The following is a 14,121-nucleotide window of genomic DNA, read 5'->3' as shown; positions in this document are numbered from 1 at the left end:
TAAGATAACATTATTCTAAAAGAAAGGACAGACTATAAAGAATTCTTAAAAGCAATAAAAAAAATTACTAAAAATCACTGAAATTTATAGAAAAAAATACAAATGCCCAACAAATGCAAAATTTTAACTGCATTAATAATCAAGAGATATGAAAATAATGCAAAGCCACCTTTTGCCTCTTAAACTGGCAAAAAAAGCTTGGTTAAATATAGTACAAGAAGTGCACTCTTGGGCCAGCAGATGGCTCAGAGTTTAAGGTGGCTGGATTCCACATGACCAACTATGTGGTTCAAGTCCCAGGCCTAGAGGCTTGAAAAACACATCAGGCATGTGCCTGAGTGCCCAAAATCCCAAGGAGAATGAAGAAGAAGGGACTGTGATGTGAGCATCCCCTTTAGGGGGTGCTTTCTCAGTCCCTCCGCCCCAGGTCCAATCTGGTAGGCAAGCACAGCACCCTATAGCAAAAAACTACACACACACAAATAGTACAAGCACTCTGGAAAATAATTCAACCTTTTAAAAGCTCATGCCAACTGATTAATTATTAGGCTATTAAGACTCTTAAAAAAGTGATGAAGACAAAGATTTATGTATAAAGATGTTAACTGACATATTACTGCCAATAAAAAATGAGAAACAAATGCAATATCCAATAGTTATTATACAATGGAATATTTTGAATTCACTGTGTTTTTAAAAAATATTAACAGCATAAGCAAATGTTCAGGAGACTGTATGTGGTACTATCCCAACTATGTATGTACACAGAAAATAAGCCAAAGGAAATATAAAACAAAAAACATTAACAGTTACTTCTGATTGAATTATATATTATTTCATTTACTGCCACCTAAACTACAACCCTTCATTTGTCCTTTAAAGCATCTCCGTCTCCCGCCATTCTTTAGAAGCCTCCTCGTTCTAACACATCAAAAAGAACATTGTAATGAATTATTTTATATCAGAAGTTTGACATATTTCTTAAACCTGTAAGCAATATAGCCATCAATAATAATTTCTATTTATTTCATATTAAGATAAGCTTATGATAAATGTTAAAAGCTTACAAATTACAATAGTGGTCTAGGACTCACCTTGACTTGATTCCTTTAAAAATCTCTAGTACATAAGCTGAAGGCTGCAAAGGAAGGAAAACACCATTACTGAGACTCTTGGCTAGTTCTACTAAAGTTCTCTGATATCCATTTCCTAAAAAACAGGAACCCCTTTCTCTCACTTGGAAAACATCACTCTAAAATGGCAAGACCTACATGGGTTTAGCCAGATCTGGGCTCGTAATTGAGTGCTGCCCCCTACCAACTAAGTCACCTTATGAACTGGACCTGTTCCCTTATCTGTGAAATGATGATACGCAGACTCACATAGCTACTGTAATAAATGAGACACACAAGTGAAATACTAAATAATTGGAGACTGCTACATAAACACACACTCTCCCAGTACTCTCTTCCTTTATCTGATTTACGTTACCTTTTCCACCAAAGGCATATTTCAAAGTTCATTTTCAATCAACAGAATCTTCAGAGGGTTTTGGACACTGAGCATATAACAAACACCAGAATGCCAGTCTAGTTCAACTAAAAGCCTTACTTAGGAAGTAATTCTAAAGTGGTCCTTTTGAAATATAAACTATTCTAGAAGCTGCCACATTCAGTAGTGTGTCTAAAAGGCAGTGTTTCCCAATACATCCATCCCCAGATCATAATCTCACTACACTTCCTCTTCTGTACCTGACAGCACCCTTTGAATAACCAAGGAGGAAACTGTTAAGACATTCCACTCACTGAGATGTTGCCATAAGCCATCAGGATGGGGTTGGTGGGAAGAGGAACCTATGAAGAAATTAAATCAAGTAATTAAAAAATGACTTCAATAGCACTTGTCACAGACAGACTGATAATAGTATTTTACAATTCTGAAGATAGAAGAGACCATAAAAACAAAGTGTGAAAGAATTATCAAGCCTTTTAGTTTCTATAGTACTTACAAATGAGTCTGGACAAAATGTTTTATCTAGAAGTCTTAACTGGATATCCTACCTCTTGAACCAAAGTAGAAAAATGAATTTCTACTCAACACAATAATAATCACTGCAATCTATTTCTGGTCCTTCCCTTTTTTGTCCTCAATTTCTTAAAATATTTGAATCAGAGAAGATCCTACTGCATTTATCTCAAATAGTGGTCTGAGATAAATCCAGAGAAAATGGGTTTCTTCTCAAAAATTCTCCCAATTTATAAATATTTCCCAGAGTGTAACTTAATGGACTATGTTTTTTTTCCCTGCAGCTTTACAGATGGCTTTGTGTTCTTTCATTTTTGCAGTTTCTTCTCGGTATAGCTCAATAGCCTCCATGATCCTCTCAGCCTATAAGATAATGACAAAGGACAGAAAACACCACACACACTCCATCATCCCAAGACACTGAAACTGGAAGAAGGCTTGACTAGAACTTGCCAAATGAAACATACTGAACCAGTTTAATAAAATTTGTCAATAGAGTGCCAAACAGCATTTAAAGATGTCTTCGTTTTTCTTTCCTTTTTCCTTTCTTTTCTTTTTTCCTAACCCTCCCAGCTCTCCTTTCCTTCCCCTTCTTTTGTGACTGGGTATGTATGTTCACCAGAGAGAGAAACAAAGAGAAAGGGAAAGGAAAAAGCACCCCTCCCTCATAGGGAATGGTCACACCACAATCCCTTTTCCTCCATTTCTACATTCTGTTGGGATTTCGGCACACATGGGCCCAGACTGCTGGATCCCAAACTCAAACTATGGGGTCAGCCATGTAGGATCTGACTGCCTTAATCATCAGGCCATAAAGCTGGCTTTTTTTTTTTTTAATTTATGGGGAAGAAATGAAGTATCATGGACTCAAGTGAGAGCACATGTAGATACTTCAATACTACTTCTGAGAGGGGTTACGTTCAGGGGAATTCAGGCTCTCCTTTCTAGAAACCATGCACTGACTGACCGGATTCAGGACTACTCTGTCCTTTGTTGTAAGAGAAGGAAACAGGGGTTTTGACTGCTACCTTTAAAAAGTTCATCAACTTTTGCCACAAAAGTGCTATGTGCTTAATACACAATAAGATTTTTTATTAAAAAATTGGGATTCTATTAAAAAATGAAACTTGACATTCTTTTTCAACTTACTGCTTTGACTGTTTCAATAGTTTTCTTTCCAGTAAAGTAACTGTCACCTTGTGTCTCCCCTGGAACCTGCCAGAAACAGAGATCCTTAGCCAATATTGTTCATAGGAGTTACAGAGCTAGTAAATTCATTTTATATCCATAAAAGAACAGGTATGACTTTAAGAAATGATAACAGTATTATTAGCTACCATCAACGGAACATTTAGTTAAGTGTAAGACACTAGTTCATATTTATCATTAGAATATTTTGCAGATGTTCAAAGAATGTCCAATTATTCACAGTTTTGTTCCATAGTGAATTAATTCCTAGATGCCCCCTTTAAAAAAAAAAAAAGGCAAACTGACAATTATTCAGTACCAAATTTGGTTAATTACATGTCCCCCAAAATTAATACATATATTAAAGGGTTATACAGATTCTTTCTCATATCAGCTGGTAATCCCTCCAGTTTCTACCCCCAATTCTATCAATAATTCCATTAGAAACTCTCGAAGTTATGGTAAATTTCCATAAGAAAATTATAGTGCATAATCTCAGGGTTCCAAAAGATTACTTACTGCTGGTTGGTCTTCTTTGGCCACACTCTCCTCATATTCTGCCTCCCTTTGCTGCCACAAGATAGATATTTCAAGTTAATTTGAGAGAGAAAAAGATGGTTTCTCTGTAAGTGAGAGTCAATGAAACTGCTGCTTTCAAACTATAATCTTCTAAAGGCATCTTTATCTCTGCCTGGCTTCTGCAATGGGTGACTCAAGTCTTGGAAAAGTTTCCTAGGGGTTCTTAGACTTGGAATCAATAAGGCGTGACTGCACTATACAGAAAACTGTCAGCTGGGACAGCCTGTCAGACCCACCCAAATATTCGTAATTAAGCCTGAAGTTCTTACCATCTCTCTTTCTTCCTCAAGAATAAGAGGTTCTCTAGTTCTCTCCCAGAGTCTCAGAGATTTGTCATGGGATGATGATACAACATAGTCTCCATTGGGGCTTACAGCCAAACACCATATTTCCTGATGATGCCCCTAGAGAAAGAAAAAAACAAACCAAAGTAAAAATACCTCATTCTCACACTGCTACCTGCTTACATTAGTGGGTAACGTAAATATTCTGAAAAGAAATCCTTAAGTACCAAGCAGGCAAAGTAAACAATTGGTTACCTCCAGAGTTTGTATGTGTTCAAATTTGTCTGCATCCCACTGCTTAATCTTATGATCCTTCCCAGCGGTGAAGAAGAGGTGAGACTTGGGTACAAACTGAAGGTACATCACACTGAAAAGTTAGAGAATTATTCAAATGTATCAGATTCTAGGTTAGTAAAAAGAGTCTTGCACACATAAATGATTTTCAACTAGCTAGTTCTAGAGTGTCTGGACTACATTTTAGACCTCTCCATTTATCACTGTCTCAGAACACTAAGTAATTAACAGACACAGATGCTCTGGGGAAATGATACTTGGAGGTGACTCAAAAGGAGGCGTTTGAAAAGACTGTACCTACCTGTCATCATGTGCAAACAGAGACTTGTGGCAGTCCCCGAAGTCCATGCCCCAGATTTTCACATTTCTGTCCGCAGAGCCAGTTGCTATTAATGCTCCATCCTGTGAGAAAGAGAAGTGAAACACTGCTTGATATTTGAATTCTGTGATTTAGTTAAATAAAAGCTAACCAGAACATTTAACCTATGCTTTCAAAACACTAAAATAAGGTCAAAAATCAATTTCATCTCTCTACTAAGAACACCTAATTCTTCACGTTTACCTACAGAACTACTTAAGCTTGTTTAAGTGAAAGCAAAAACTTGGTGGTTTACATATTTTTGTACTGCCAAAAGGCAGGGTCATGCCTTGATGTAAGGTTATATATTTATTAAGTAGATGAGAAAAAGAACTATAATCTCTGGCATGGGATTTGGGGTAAGAATGGAAGAGGGCAAGAGGAAAAAGAGGAAAGAATGAGGCTAGGAAAGAACCGACTACAGTGTTTGTGTCTGAGCTTTTTATCCTATGTCACTTGTCACTGATTTTCCCTCTCTTGTCTACTTCCTTTTTTATTTTTAAAAGAGATTTTTGCTATAGGGCGTGTACACTCACCAAAGAGAGACAAAGAGACAGAAAGTGAGAAAGCACCCCTAGGAGGGATGGCCACATCACCATCCCCTCTCCATTCTCCTCTTGGGATTTGGGCACACACACCTGGCATAAGTCTTAAGTCATTGGGTCCGGGACTCAAACCACAGTCAACTATCTGGGAGTCCAGCGATGTAACCATTACGCCACCTGCTGGTCCTATTTTTTCTACTTCAATGCCAAGTTCATATGGTTGTCAACATAACGGGAATAATGGAAATATTTTACTATAACACTAACAATTTTGTTAGTGCAAATGATCATAGATAGCTATGGGGCTAATTGCTTTCACATAGAAGATACTGTCTTTAAACTTACGCTGCCATGCCTACTCACAACTAGACACTGGAAAAGATAATTTGGGTCATGAGACTAAAATTATATATACTGTAAAATGCTATAATATACAAATATAAAGATAGGTTTGTTTATTCCTCACTGATATTATTCTTCAGAACACAGGGGGAGTCCTTTTTTAAAGTTTTTAAAAAGTTCCCCTACCAATTATAGTATTTAGACAACAAAGTACTATTTGGCAAAGCCACAACAGGAAGTTATGAGGATTAATTAAAATGATATTTGTAAAATTATTCTGAAAACACTGAAGTAATACATTTCAGATATGGTCATAATATAAACTGAAGAATGTTGAACATACAAGCGAATGATAAAAATAAATAATCTAAAGTGAAGACATGAAGCCAAAAAATGAGAAATTATCTGCTTCTGAAAAGATAACTTGTAATTGAAACATTATTTAAACTTTACTTACATGAGAGATGTCCATGCATATAACAGGCAGTTTATGTCCATACAGTGAAAGAAAAAACTAAAAATGAAAAAAAAGAACATGAATAAGTCATGTCTAAAATATAGGCATAATTTATTATATATGAGTTTACAACTTAAACATACAATAGTAAACATGTTTACGGCTTGCTTTATATTTGTATTTTCAAAAAAGACAAGCTACTGAACACCTTGTTAAGTGTACCTATATTCACTAGACAGGCCTGCATGCACTTGGCAGAACAATATAGGAGAGACAAGGACATTCCTAAAGGCCTACTGCCTCTAGAATACAGCACAGACATGTTCTCTGGATTATTGGCCAGAAAGATTCCAGTGCACTTGGTTCCCCAAAACATCCCCAGACCTAACCCAGTCCTACCAACTAGGCACAGAGCCCCGTAATCTTTATTTTTAAAAGCAACCCAAATGATCCTCACGAACAACCAAGTGTGAAACTGCTGCCTGGGACACTTGGCAATTTCCTAAAAACCTACGACAAGATTTTCTGTCCACAAAATCTATGCAGCTTGGGACAGGAATAAAGCTTAGTTTTTGTATGTGATTGAACTTAAGTTTAAGTACTATTAGCTTAAATTAGGACACGTTAGCTATAAGATGTTTTATGCAAGCCTTATGGTAGCTACAAAGAAAAAAATTCTAGTAGATACACAAAAGATGAAGATAAGGAATCAAAACATAGTACCACAAAGACACAGCATATCACAAAGAAAGAAAGCTTGGAAGAAATAAAAGAACTATAAAACAGTAAAAAGAAAAAAAAAAGCCAGTAATGAGTCTTTATCTACCAATAATTATTATTCAGTCATAAAGAACAATAGACCCTGTCATTTGGTACAAAGTAGACGAATATAGAAGATTTAAGAATAAGGGACCAGCAGTTGGCATAATGGCTATGTCACTGGACTCCCATGTAGTCAACTGCTGTTCGAGTCCCGGGCTCAGTGGCTTAAACTCACGCTGGGCGCATGTGCATGCGTGCCCAAGATCCTGAGAGGAGAACGGAAGAGAAGGGATTGCGGCATGGCCATCCCCCAGGGGGTGATTTTTCGCTTTCTGTCTCTGTCTCTGTCTTTCTGGTGAGTGCACAGGCTCTATAGCAAAAACCTCTCCAAAATAAAATAATAAGCAAAGTAAGTCAGACTATGAAAGAAAGATAAACGTTGGCTATCCATGCTCAACATATACCCAATATTTGCACTCTATGGCAGAAATGGAAAGATCTGAAGATACAATAAAAGGGAGGAACAGCGTGTTTGTGTGAGGTGGGTGGATAGTAGGGGGCGAGTGACAGGGTGTCAGGGAAGAAATAATTAACGGACATAAGAATATGAAGATCAGGTTGGGAACCACCAGTTGGCGTAATGGCTATGTCGCTGGACTCCCACGTAGTCGACCGTGGTTCGTGTCCTGGACCCAGTGGCTTAAAACTCACGCCAGGCACGTGTGCGTGAGTGCCCAAAATCCCGAGAGGAGAATGGAGGAGAAGGGATTGCGGCATGACCATCCCCCCTGGGGGGTGATTTCTTGCTTTCCTTCTCTATGTCTCTGTCTGTCTGTCTGGCGAGCGCACGCGCCCTATAGTGAAAATCTCTCCAAAAAAAAAAAAGAATATGAAGATCAGGGATTGCTGAAAATTTTACATATATGTGTGTGTATTAAAAATATATACAGTTAATATCCTTGATTTGATTGCCACATACTGCATGCATACTTTGAAAAACAAAATGGTGGTATAGAGATGGCTAATTAAATGTGAATAAGAAATGGTAAAACATAAAAAAGAACAACAAAGAAGAGAAAAATCCAAGACCACATGGCTTCACAACAGAATTCTAGCATTCTATCAAACATTTAAAGAACTAATACCAATCTTCACAATTAAAAAAAAAGAAAATACACAGAAAAAAGGAGGAAATATTTTGAAACTGAATTTTATGAATCCAGTACTAGCCTGGTATCAAAGGCATTACAAGAGAAAATTACAGCCCAGTCCTCCTCATGAACACAGATGCAAAAGCCCTCTATAAGATATTAGCTTATCTAATTCAATAGTTCATTAAAGGATAACTCACTGAGATGAAGTAGGATTTATCCTAGAGGCATAAGGATGGTTCAGCTTATGCAAATCAGTGAGTGCAATACACCACATAAACAAGATGAAAGGCAAACTTATCACCTCAACAGATGCAAGAAAAAAGCAGCACCTGACAAAATTCACATCCTTTCATGATAAAAACATTAAATAAATTAAGCAGAAGGAATGTATCTCAACACTAATGAAGGTCATATATGAAAAGCCCATACTAAAATCATAATCAACTATGAAAAGTGTCATTTGCTTTACACAGAATTTATGGAACATGGAATTCTTTTAAAGCTCTAACTTCCCCAGTGTGCTCTTGGAATCACACATAAATTTTTAGAAACTATTACTGAGGGGTAAAGTCAAAGCCATTTCTCTTAGTTTCAACCTAAACACTTAAAAGTCAATTAGAAAGAAAAAATACTACAGGTAATTATCACTGTACCTTTAAAGTGTCAACATAGAAAATTTTCACAGTGCAGTCCAGCAAAGACACAGCCAATAGCTTTTGATTGGGAGAGTATCTGACACACAGAACATCTTCATCTAACTGCAAGGTTCGCGTTTGCTTCAGAGAAAGTCTAGCACCATTGAAAACAACAAGAAAACAATAAAAATGAGCATTTCACCAATGCAGACAATTCCACATTCTCTAGAGTACAACAGAGATATACATGTCAAAACGCCACTTAATGGCTTCCCATTTCATTCCCAAAAATGAACACAAAAATTGTCTACTCACCTCTTTTGGGTACTATTTTCATCTTTCACCAACTCAAAATCCCAGAACTTGACAGATTTATCTGCACCACCTGTCACAAAGCCACGCTGAAAATGAAATATTTCAATGAAAAACTATTTTAGCATAAAAACCTTGCTAAGAAGGCACATCGAAAGAACCTAAGAAATCATTTTTTTAAAGAATTATTTTATTTAACTTTTATTTATCCATTTATTTATTTTAATTTGCCCAGAGAGTAAAAATTAAGGAAAATGCTGTTCTCCCTAACCTCATTCACTGTTCTTTTGGGGCTACCCCTACAGATTATAACAGAGAATTCCTAGTATAAGCTAACGACAAGATAGTAACTATGAGGAAAGTTTTAAATTTTTTTAGCATCAGGAGGCAAAATCTTAATGAACATTGTGGGATTTCTGCTCTACCAAGAGTCAAAAGAATTTTGTTATAAACCGGTAAAACTCACTTGACAAATATTAATAGAATGGATAATTTAAATATATTTATAGTATTCACCACAGAAGAATATAAATTTATTCCTGCAATGTCCCTCCTTAAAACATGTTCAAAACTATCTTCTAATATCACAAAAATTACTCTCAATGTATTATATTGTTAGTGTAAAATAAAAAGTCATGACATGTTTGCATGGAAAAATGTGTCAGAACATGGAACCCAACAGACCACGGAATCAGAAAACTAAAAGTAGATCTCAGGTTTCTATTCTGCCATCTCATTGATTTATAATAAGAAACAACCTTCCATGATCCTTAGAGTTTTTTTTTGTATTCATTTATTTTTAAAATTTTTATTTAAATTTATTTACATTCATCCACTATACATCATTACAGCATACAAAATGAGATTTCCCATCCAGAATACACTGTATATGGGCTCAGTCAAGCACATCAACATACATGTTATTGTTCTTTCCTGTGGATTTTGCTTTTTTCCCCATCCTTGATTCCTTATCTCTCACCTTCTGCCATCTCCCACCCTCCTCCCACACTGTCTCTGGTATCCCATGGTTGCTTTCTATGCCTTTCGCCCCACATGTTTTATTGACTCACTAAAGATCTTAATTAATCTGAATATTTTCGATAGTAAGCACAGCTGATATATATATATCCATGAACACAAGTCTGACTTTAGGCATAAACCTCAGTGAGTAGAATGAACATACTATAAAGTAAAACCTAGCTGGGGCTATATAGCTATTGCAGTCATCAAATAGGTATTTTTAATACATTTTTTTATTTCAAGAAAAACAATTTCAGGGTTTTTTTCTGAAACTTTTTTAAGTTAATTACTTTACATTCATTTCCTAAGTATCGTCACAGCATATAAAATGTGATTTCCCATCCAGGATATACTGCATAGTGGCTTAATCATGCATGTTATCATCAATAATTTTCCATTTCTAGTTTCATATATATTTGTTACCCCTATTTCTGACCCTCTGCCCTTTCCTACCCTCTTCTCATACTATTTCTGGTGTCTACAGTGATCCTTAGTTTTATCATATTAAAAGGCTATGTAGTTTACGGAAAGATCGAACATTTTGACCCCAAATAGCATTGACTAAATTTCAGATTTTATTTTTTCCAAAAATAGTATTTACTTTCAATAGACTAAGTCTTGCCACCATTGAGAATATTAAGATGAATGGATCAGATTTCCTATTGTAAAAAAATAACTCAAAATATTCTGAGCAACAGTACTATTACTATAATAAGTACGAAATTCTCCAAGATAACACTTTTATTTACTTGTAAAGGGTGACATATTTGCTAAAAACAGGAAACTTCTATATTCATAAATACCAGGACTAAAAGGGTAACAGAAAAGTCTACTCAACCTTCTGCATTGTGCTGTCCAAGAGAATATATCCCCTTACTAAATATCACAAACCATTAGTAAAAAAGCCATGAATGTCATCAATTTAATGTCATGTTGCTAATGACGGTCTAAACAAGTATTTCATGACAGCTATTCGTATTATAGGTTCATGAGATGTCATCATATAGGAGGTCTTATGATTAGATAAAAAAAAAAGAAAAAAAGCTTTATTTAAAGAAACATTTTTTAGGCAGTGGTAAAACTTGTTATGAGAAAAGGGAAGTGCAGCCAGACGGCTGAAGTCCAAAGGTTAAAATCTGGCTAGTTACCTGATCTGGAGAGAGAGACATGGACCACAGAGCTCCATCGTGTGCATCTACTGTCTCCAGCATATTTCCTGAGGCCAGGTCATAAAGCTGCAGCTTTCCTGTCTAGGAAGACACAAAACCAGCACAGCTCTAATGAGCACAGCTCTAATGAGCATCCAATAATCTCCACAATTCAGGTTTATGTATTAGAAGATTTCATAACCGAGCAGCAAGAATGTTTCAGCTGTTTGGGAAATGCATCTCATATTTCGCGATCTGCATTCCTTATCTGAATTAACACTATTAATGGGTCATCAGGAAAGTCATGACACATTTTTGTATAAAAAACATAGTAAAATACACCATAACTTTCTGGATGACCTAATGAATCTCCAACTGACATTTTGAGTTAACCTTGGCAGGGCTGCTGTGCTATACTAACTGTGGAGTAGTACAACCTACAGCACTACACTCTTCTCACATTCATTGGTTCTGTAACTTTGAAAGGAAAATGTTACCATAGGCAAATCATAGTAAACTTAACAGCAAATGGCAAACCTAAAGCCTTTAAAGTTGATTTTTTGGGGGACCAGCAGTTAGTGTAATGGCTATGTCGCTGGACTCCCATGTAGTCGACCGCGGATTGCGTCCCGGACCCGGTGACTTAAAACTCATGCCGGGCGTGTGCGTGCGTGCCCAAGATCCCGAGAGGAGAACGGAGAAGGGATTGCGGCATGGCCAACTCCCCTGGGGAGTGACTTCTCGCTTTCTGTTTCTCTGTCTGTCTCTGTCTGGCGAGCGCCCTATAGCAAAAAAACCTCTCCAGAAAAAAAAAGTTGATTTTTTTTTTTTTTTTTCTGTATGGTAAGTGTACTTACTAGAGAGAGAAAGAGACAGAGAGGTAAAGTTAGAAAGTACTCCCAGGGAAAATGACAATACCAATCCCTTCTCTTTCTCATTTCAGGATTTTAAACACACATACACAAGTTTCCTGCCTGTTTTTTATGCCTCCAGGTCCAGGATTCAAACTGTATAGTTGTCCCATGTGGGACTCAGTTGCCTTAACCACCATGTCATCAGCTGGCTCAAAGCTTTTAAAATTTAATCATTCCTTTAAGTAGATTGTCCACTAGAGTAACTGGTTAATAATCAGTTCTTCCTCATCCAATCTTAGTTTCCTCCTGAACAACACATTTAGAAATGAGGAATAGAGAACTACCTATACTGCTAGGAAAGACAATACATTTTTTTAAATTAATTTTTAAAACCCATATGGCATAGAACACAATCGCTCCTCAATTCCGGATTAGAGGCTTGGGTGTGTTGTCATAGTGTCACTACATAACACACCCACAGAGGCAGAGTCTGCTCCAGGAGGAGCTTCACGATGTGGTGGAAAAATCATATGATAGAAAATGAGTCCCAGATCTACCTATTCCCAACATTGTGACCAATAGTGATTTCATCTCCATAAACCTATTTCCTCAACTATAAAACAGAGTTTCTATCATCTGTGTCTCTAAGACCTTGTGAGAATTAAATGAGATAATGTCTATGAACTGCCCAGTACATGGACTAGGACAGGGATTACATTTTAAATATCCCAGGGGTTGGGGGGGGAGGTTCAAATTGTTCATGGAAAATGCATATTATAAAAAAAAAAACTACGCATGAATTTAAATCTTATTTTGCAGGAAATAAACTCATACTCTAATTTCACTTTTCCATGAACTTTTTGAAGTCCCCTCATATTGGTAGTCTTGGAGGCAAATTGCAAAATGCTTTCACAACAGCAAAGAGTAGATGGATATTTGTTGAAATAATGAATACAGGGGATAGCAGGCAGTGTGGTGGTTGAGGCACTGGACTCCCACATGGCTGACTGCAGTTCAAGTCCAAGACCTGGTGGCTTGCTTTCTCACTTTCCCTTTCTTGTGCTGGTCAAATTAATAATAATAATAAATAAAATAAAATAAATAATTCTAAAAAAAAAAAAAGGATGACTAAATACGAGGGAAACTTTTCATTAAGATGTTCATTGTTTCCCTGACCTTGATCCCCAAATCTCCCCAGTCTATTTTACACAATTTTGCAAGACAAGAAATATCTATTGTGATATATACTGGTATCCTAACCAAATTTATGCACATATGGCATTGGTTTTTAACAAAAATAACAAATACATACAAAGTACTTTTCAAAACATCCCACAGTCTTTATTCCATTTTATTCTCACCACTACTACTGCTATCATGACTGCTACTTCCACTACCAACTCTATTACCTATTAGTTATTTGCTGTCGGCCAGTCTCTGTGCTTTGCATGCTTTATCCTTGTGAAACGGGTTACTAACATTTTATACAAGAAAACCAAGGGTCTCAGGGCTGGCAATGGTCACAAATATTAGAGGCAGAGCCTAGGTTCAAATGTAAAGCAGCTGAAAGCTGCTCTCGAAAAGCAGGTGTCATTATCTCTTCACGCAGATGAAGAAAGGCACTACGGGAAGTTATGTTCCCATTTTCTAACAGAAAGAATCTAAATTCAAGTCAAGTCACATGGCTGCCTCTTAATCTGATTAGCATCTAGGAAGAAAGACTTGGTCAGTTTCATTTTATTGACTGCTTCTATCTGCCAAGCATGATACTGGATACTAAATATATTTGTCATTTATCATAATATATATTTTATCATTATTTGAAACACAACTATATTTGTGCTCATAAAAAGATGCATTTAAAAAAGACATAAAAGGATGACCACCAAAATATTAATGGTGGTTCTCTCAGGCTCATAATTTTAATTTTCTTCCTTATTTTTAAAAATTTGATATACTGATTTTTTAAAACAAATAAAACTTAAAGAAAAAGGGCAATAAACTATCATCCTCTCAATTTACCTAACACTAATACATTTCTAACATTCTTAAAAACAAAAAACAAAAAAACCAGATTTCTCAACTTTAATATTGAAAATGCCCCAGAAACCGGGAACCAGCAGTTAGCATAATGGCTATGTCGCTGGATTCCCACGTAGTCGAC

General features: G+C 36.3%; 2 protein-coding genes across 3 annotated transcripts in view; one reads left to right on the top strand and one right to left on the bottom strand.

The window, feature by feature from the left end:
- SPAG17 (sperm associated antigen 17) overlaps positions 1–2,573 on the top strand; it is a 235,151-nt gene extending 232,578 nt beyond the window's left edge. Inside the window, exon 49 of the mRNA XM_006164886.3 lies at positions 2,346–2,573. The gene's annotated coding sequence lies outside the window, so the exon portion shown is untranslated. The remainder of the gene's footprint in view (positions 1–2,345) is intronic.
- The window catches only part of WDR3 (WD repeat domain 3), a 39,107-nt gene that overhangs the window by 3,613 nt on the left and 21,373 nt on the right, over positions 1–14,121 (bottom strand). The window contains exons 13-24 of one of the 2 annotated variants that reach the window (XR_003547263.1): positions 11,104–11,205; positions 8,939–9,024; positions 8,642–8,777; positions 6,073–6,129; positions 4,672–4,772; positions 4,332–4,443; positions 4,062–4,196; positions 3,733–3,783; positions 3,175–3,240; positions 2,300–2,388; positions 1,806–1,857; positions 1,095–1,138 (exon numbers count right to left, since the gene is read on the bottom strand). Coding sequence is in view for 1 of the 2 variants with exons in the window: in XM_006164887.3 (XP_006164949.1) it covers positions 1,095–1,138; positions 1,806–1,854; positions 2,297–2,388; positions 3,175–3,240; positions 3,733–3,783; positions 4,062–4,196; positions 4,332–4,443; positions 4,672–4,772; positions 6,073–6,129; positions 8,642–8,777; positions 8,939–9,024; positions 11,104–11,205 (1,031 nt within the window). In the remaining variant the exon portion in view is untranslated. Of the gene's footprint in view, positions 1–1,094; positions 1,139–1,805; positions 1,858–2,296; positions 2,389–3,174; positions 3,241–3,732; positions 3,784–4,061; positions 4,197–4,331; positions 4,444–4,671; positions 4,773–6,072; positions 6,130–8,641; positions 8,778–8,938; positions 9,025–11,103; positions 11,206–14,121 lie in introns of both variants that reach the window. The other variant, XM_006164887.3, reaches the window with a different exon arrangement.

This window comes from Tupaia chinensis, unplaced genomic scaffold (genome assembly GCF_000334495.1).
Source record: "Tupaia chinensis unplaced genomic scaffold, TupChi_1.0 Scaffold143755_1, whole genome shotgun sequence".
Classification (NCBI taxonomy): domain Eukaryota; kingdom Metazoa; phylum Chordata; class Mammalia; order Scandentia; family Tupaiidae; genus Tupaia; species Tupaia belangeri.
The sequence above is the reverse complement of the archived record's forward strand: the minus strand, read 5'-3'. Positions and strand labels throughout refer to the sequence as shown.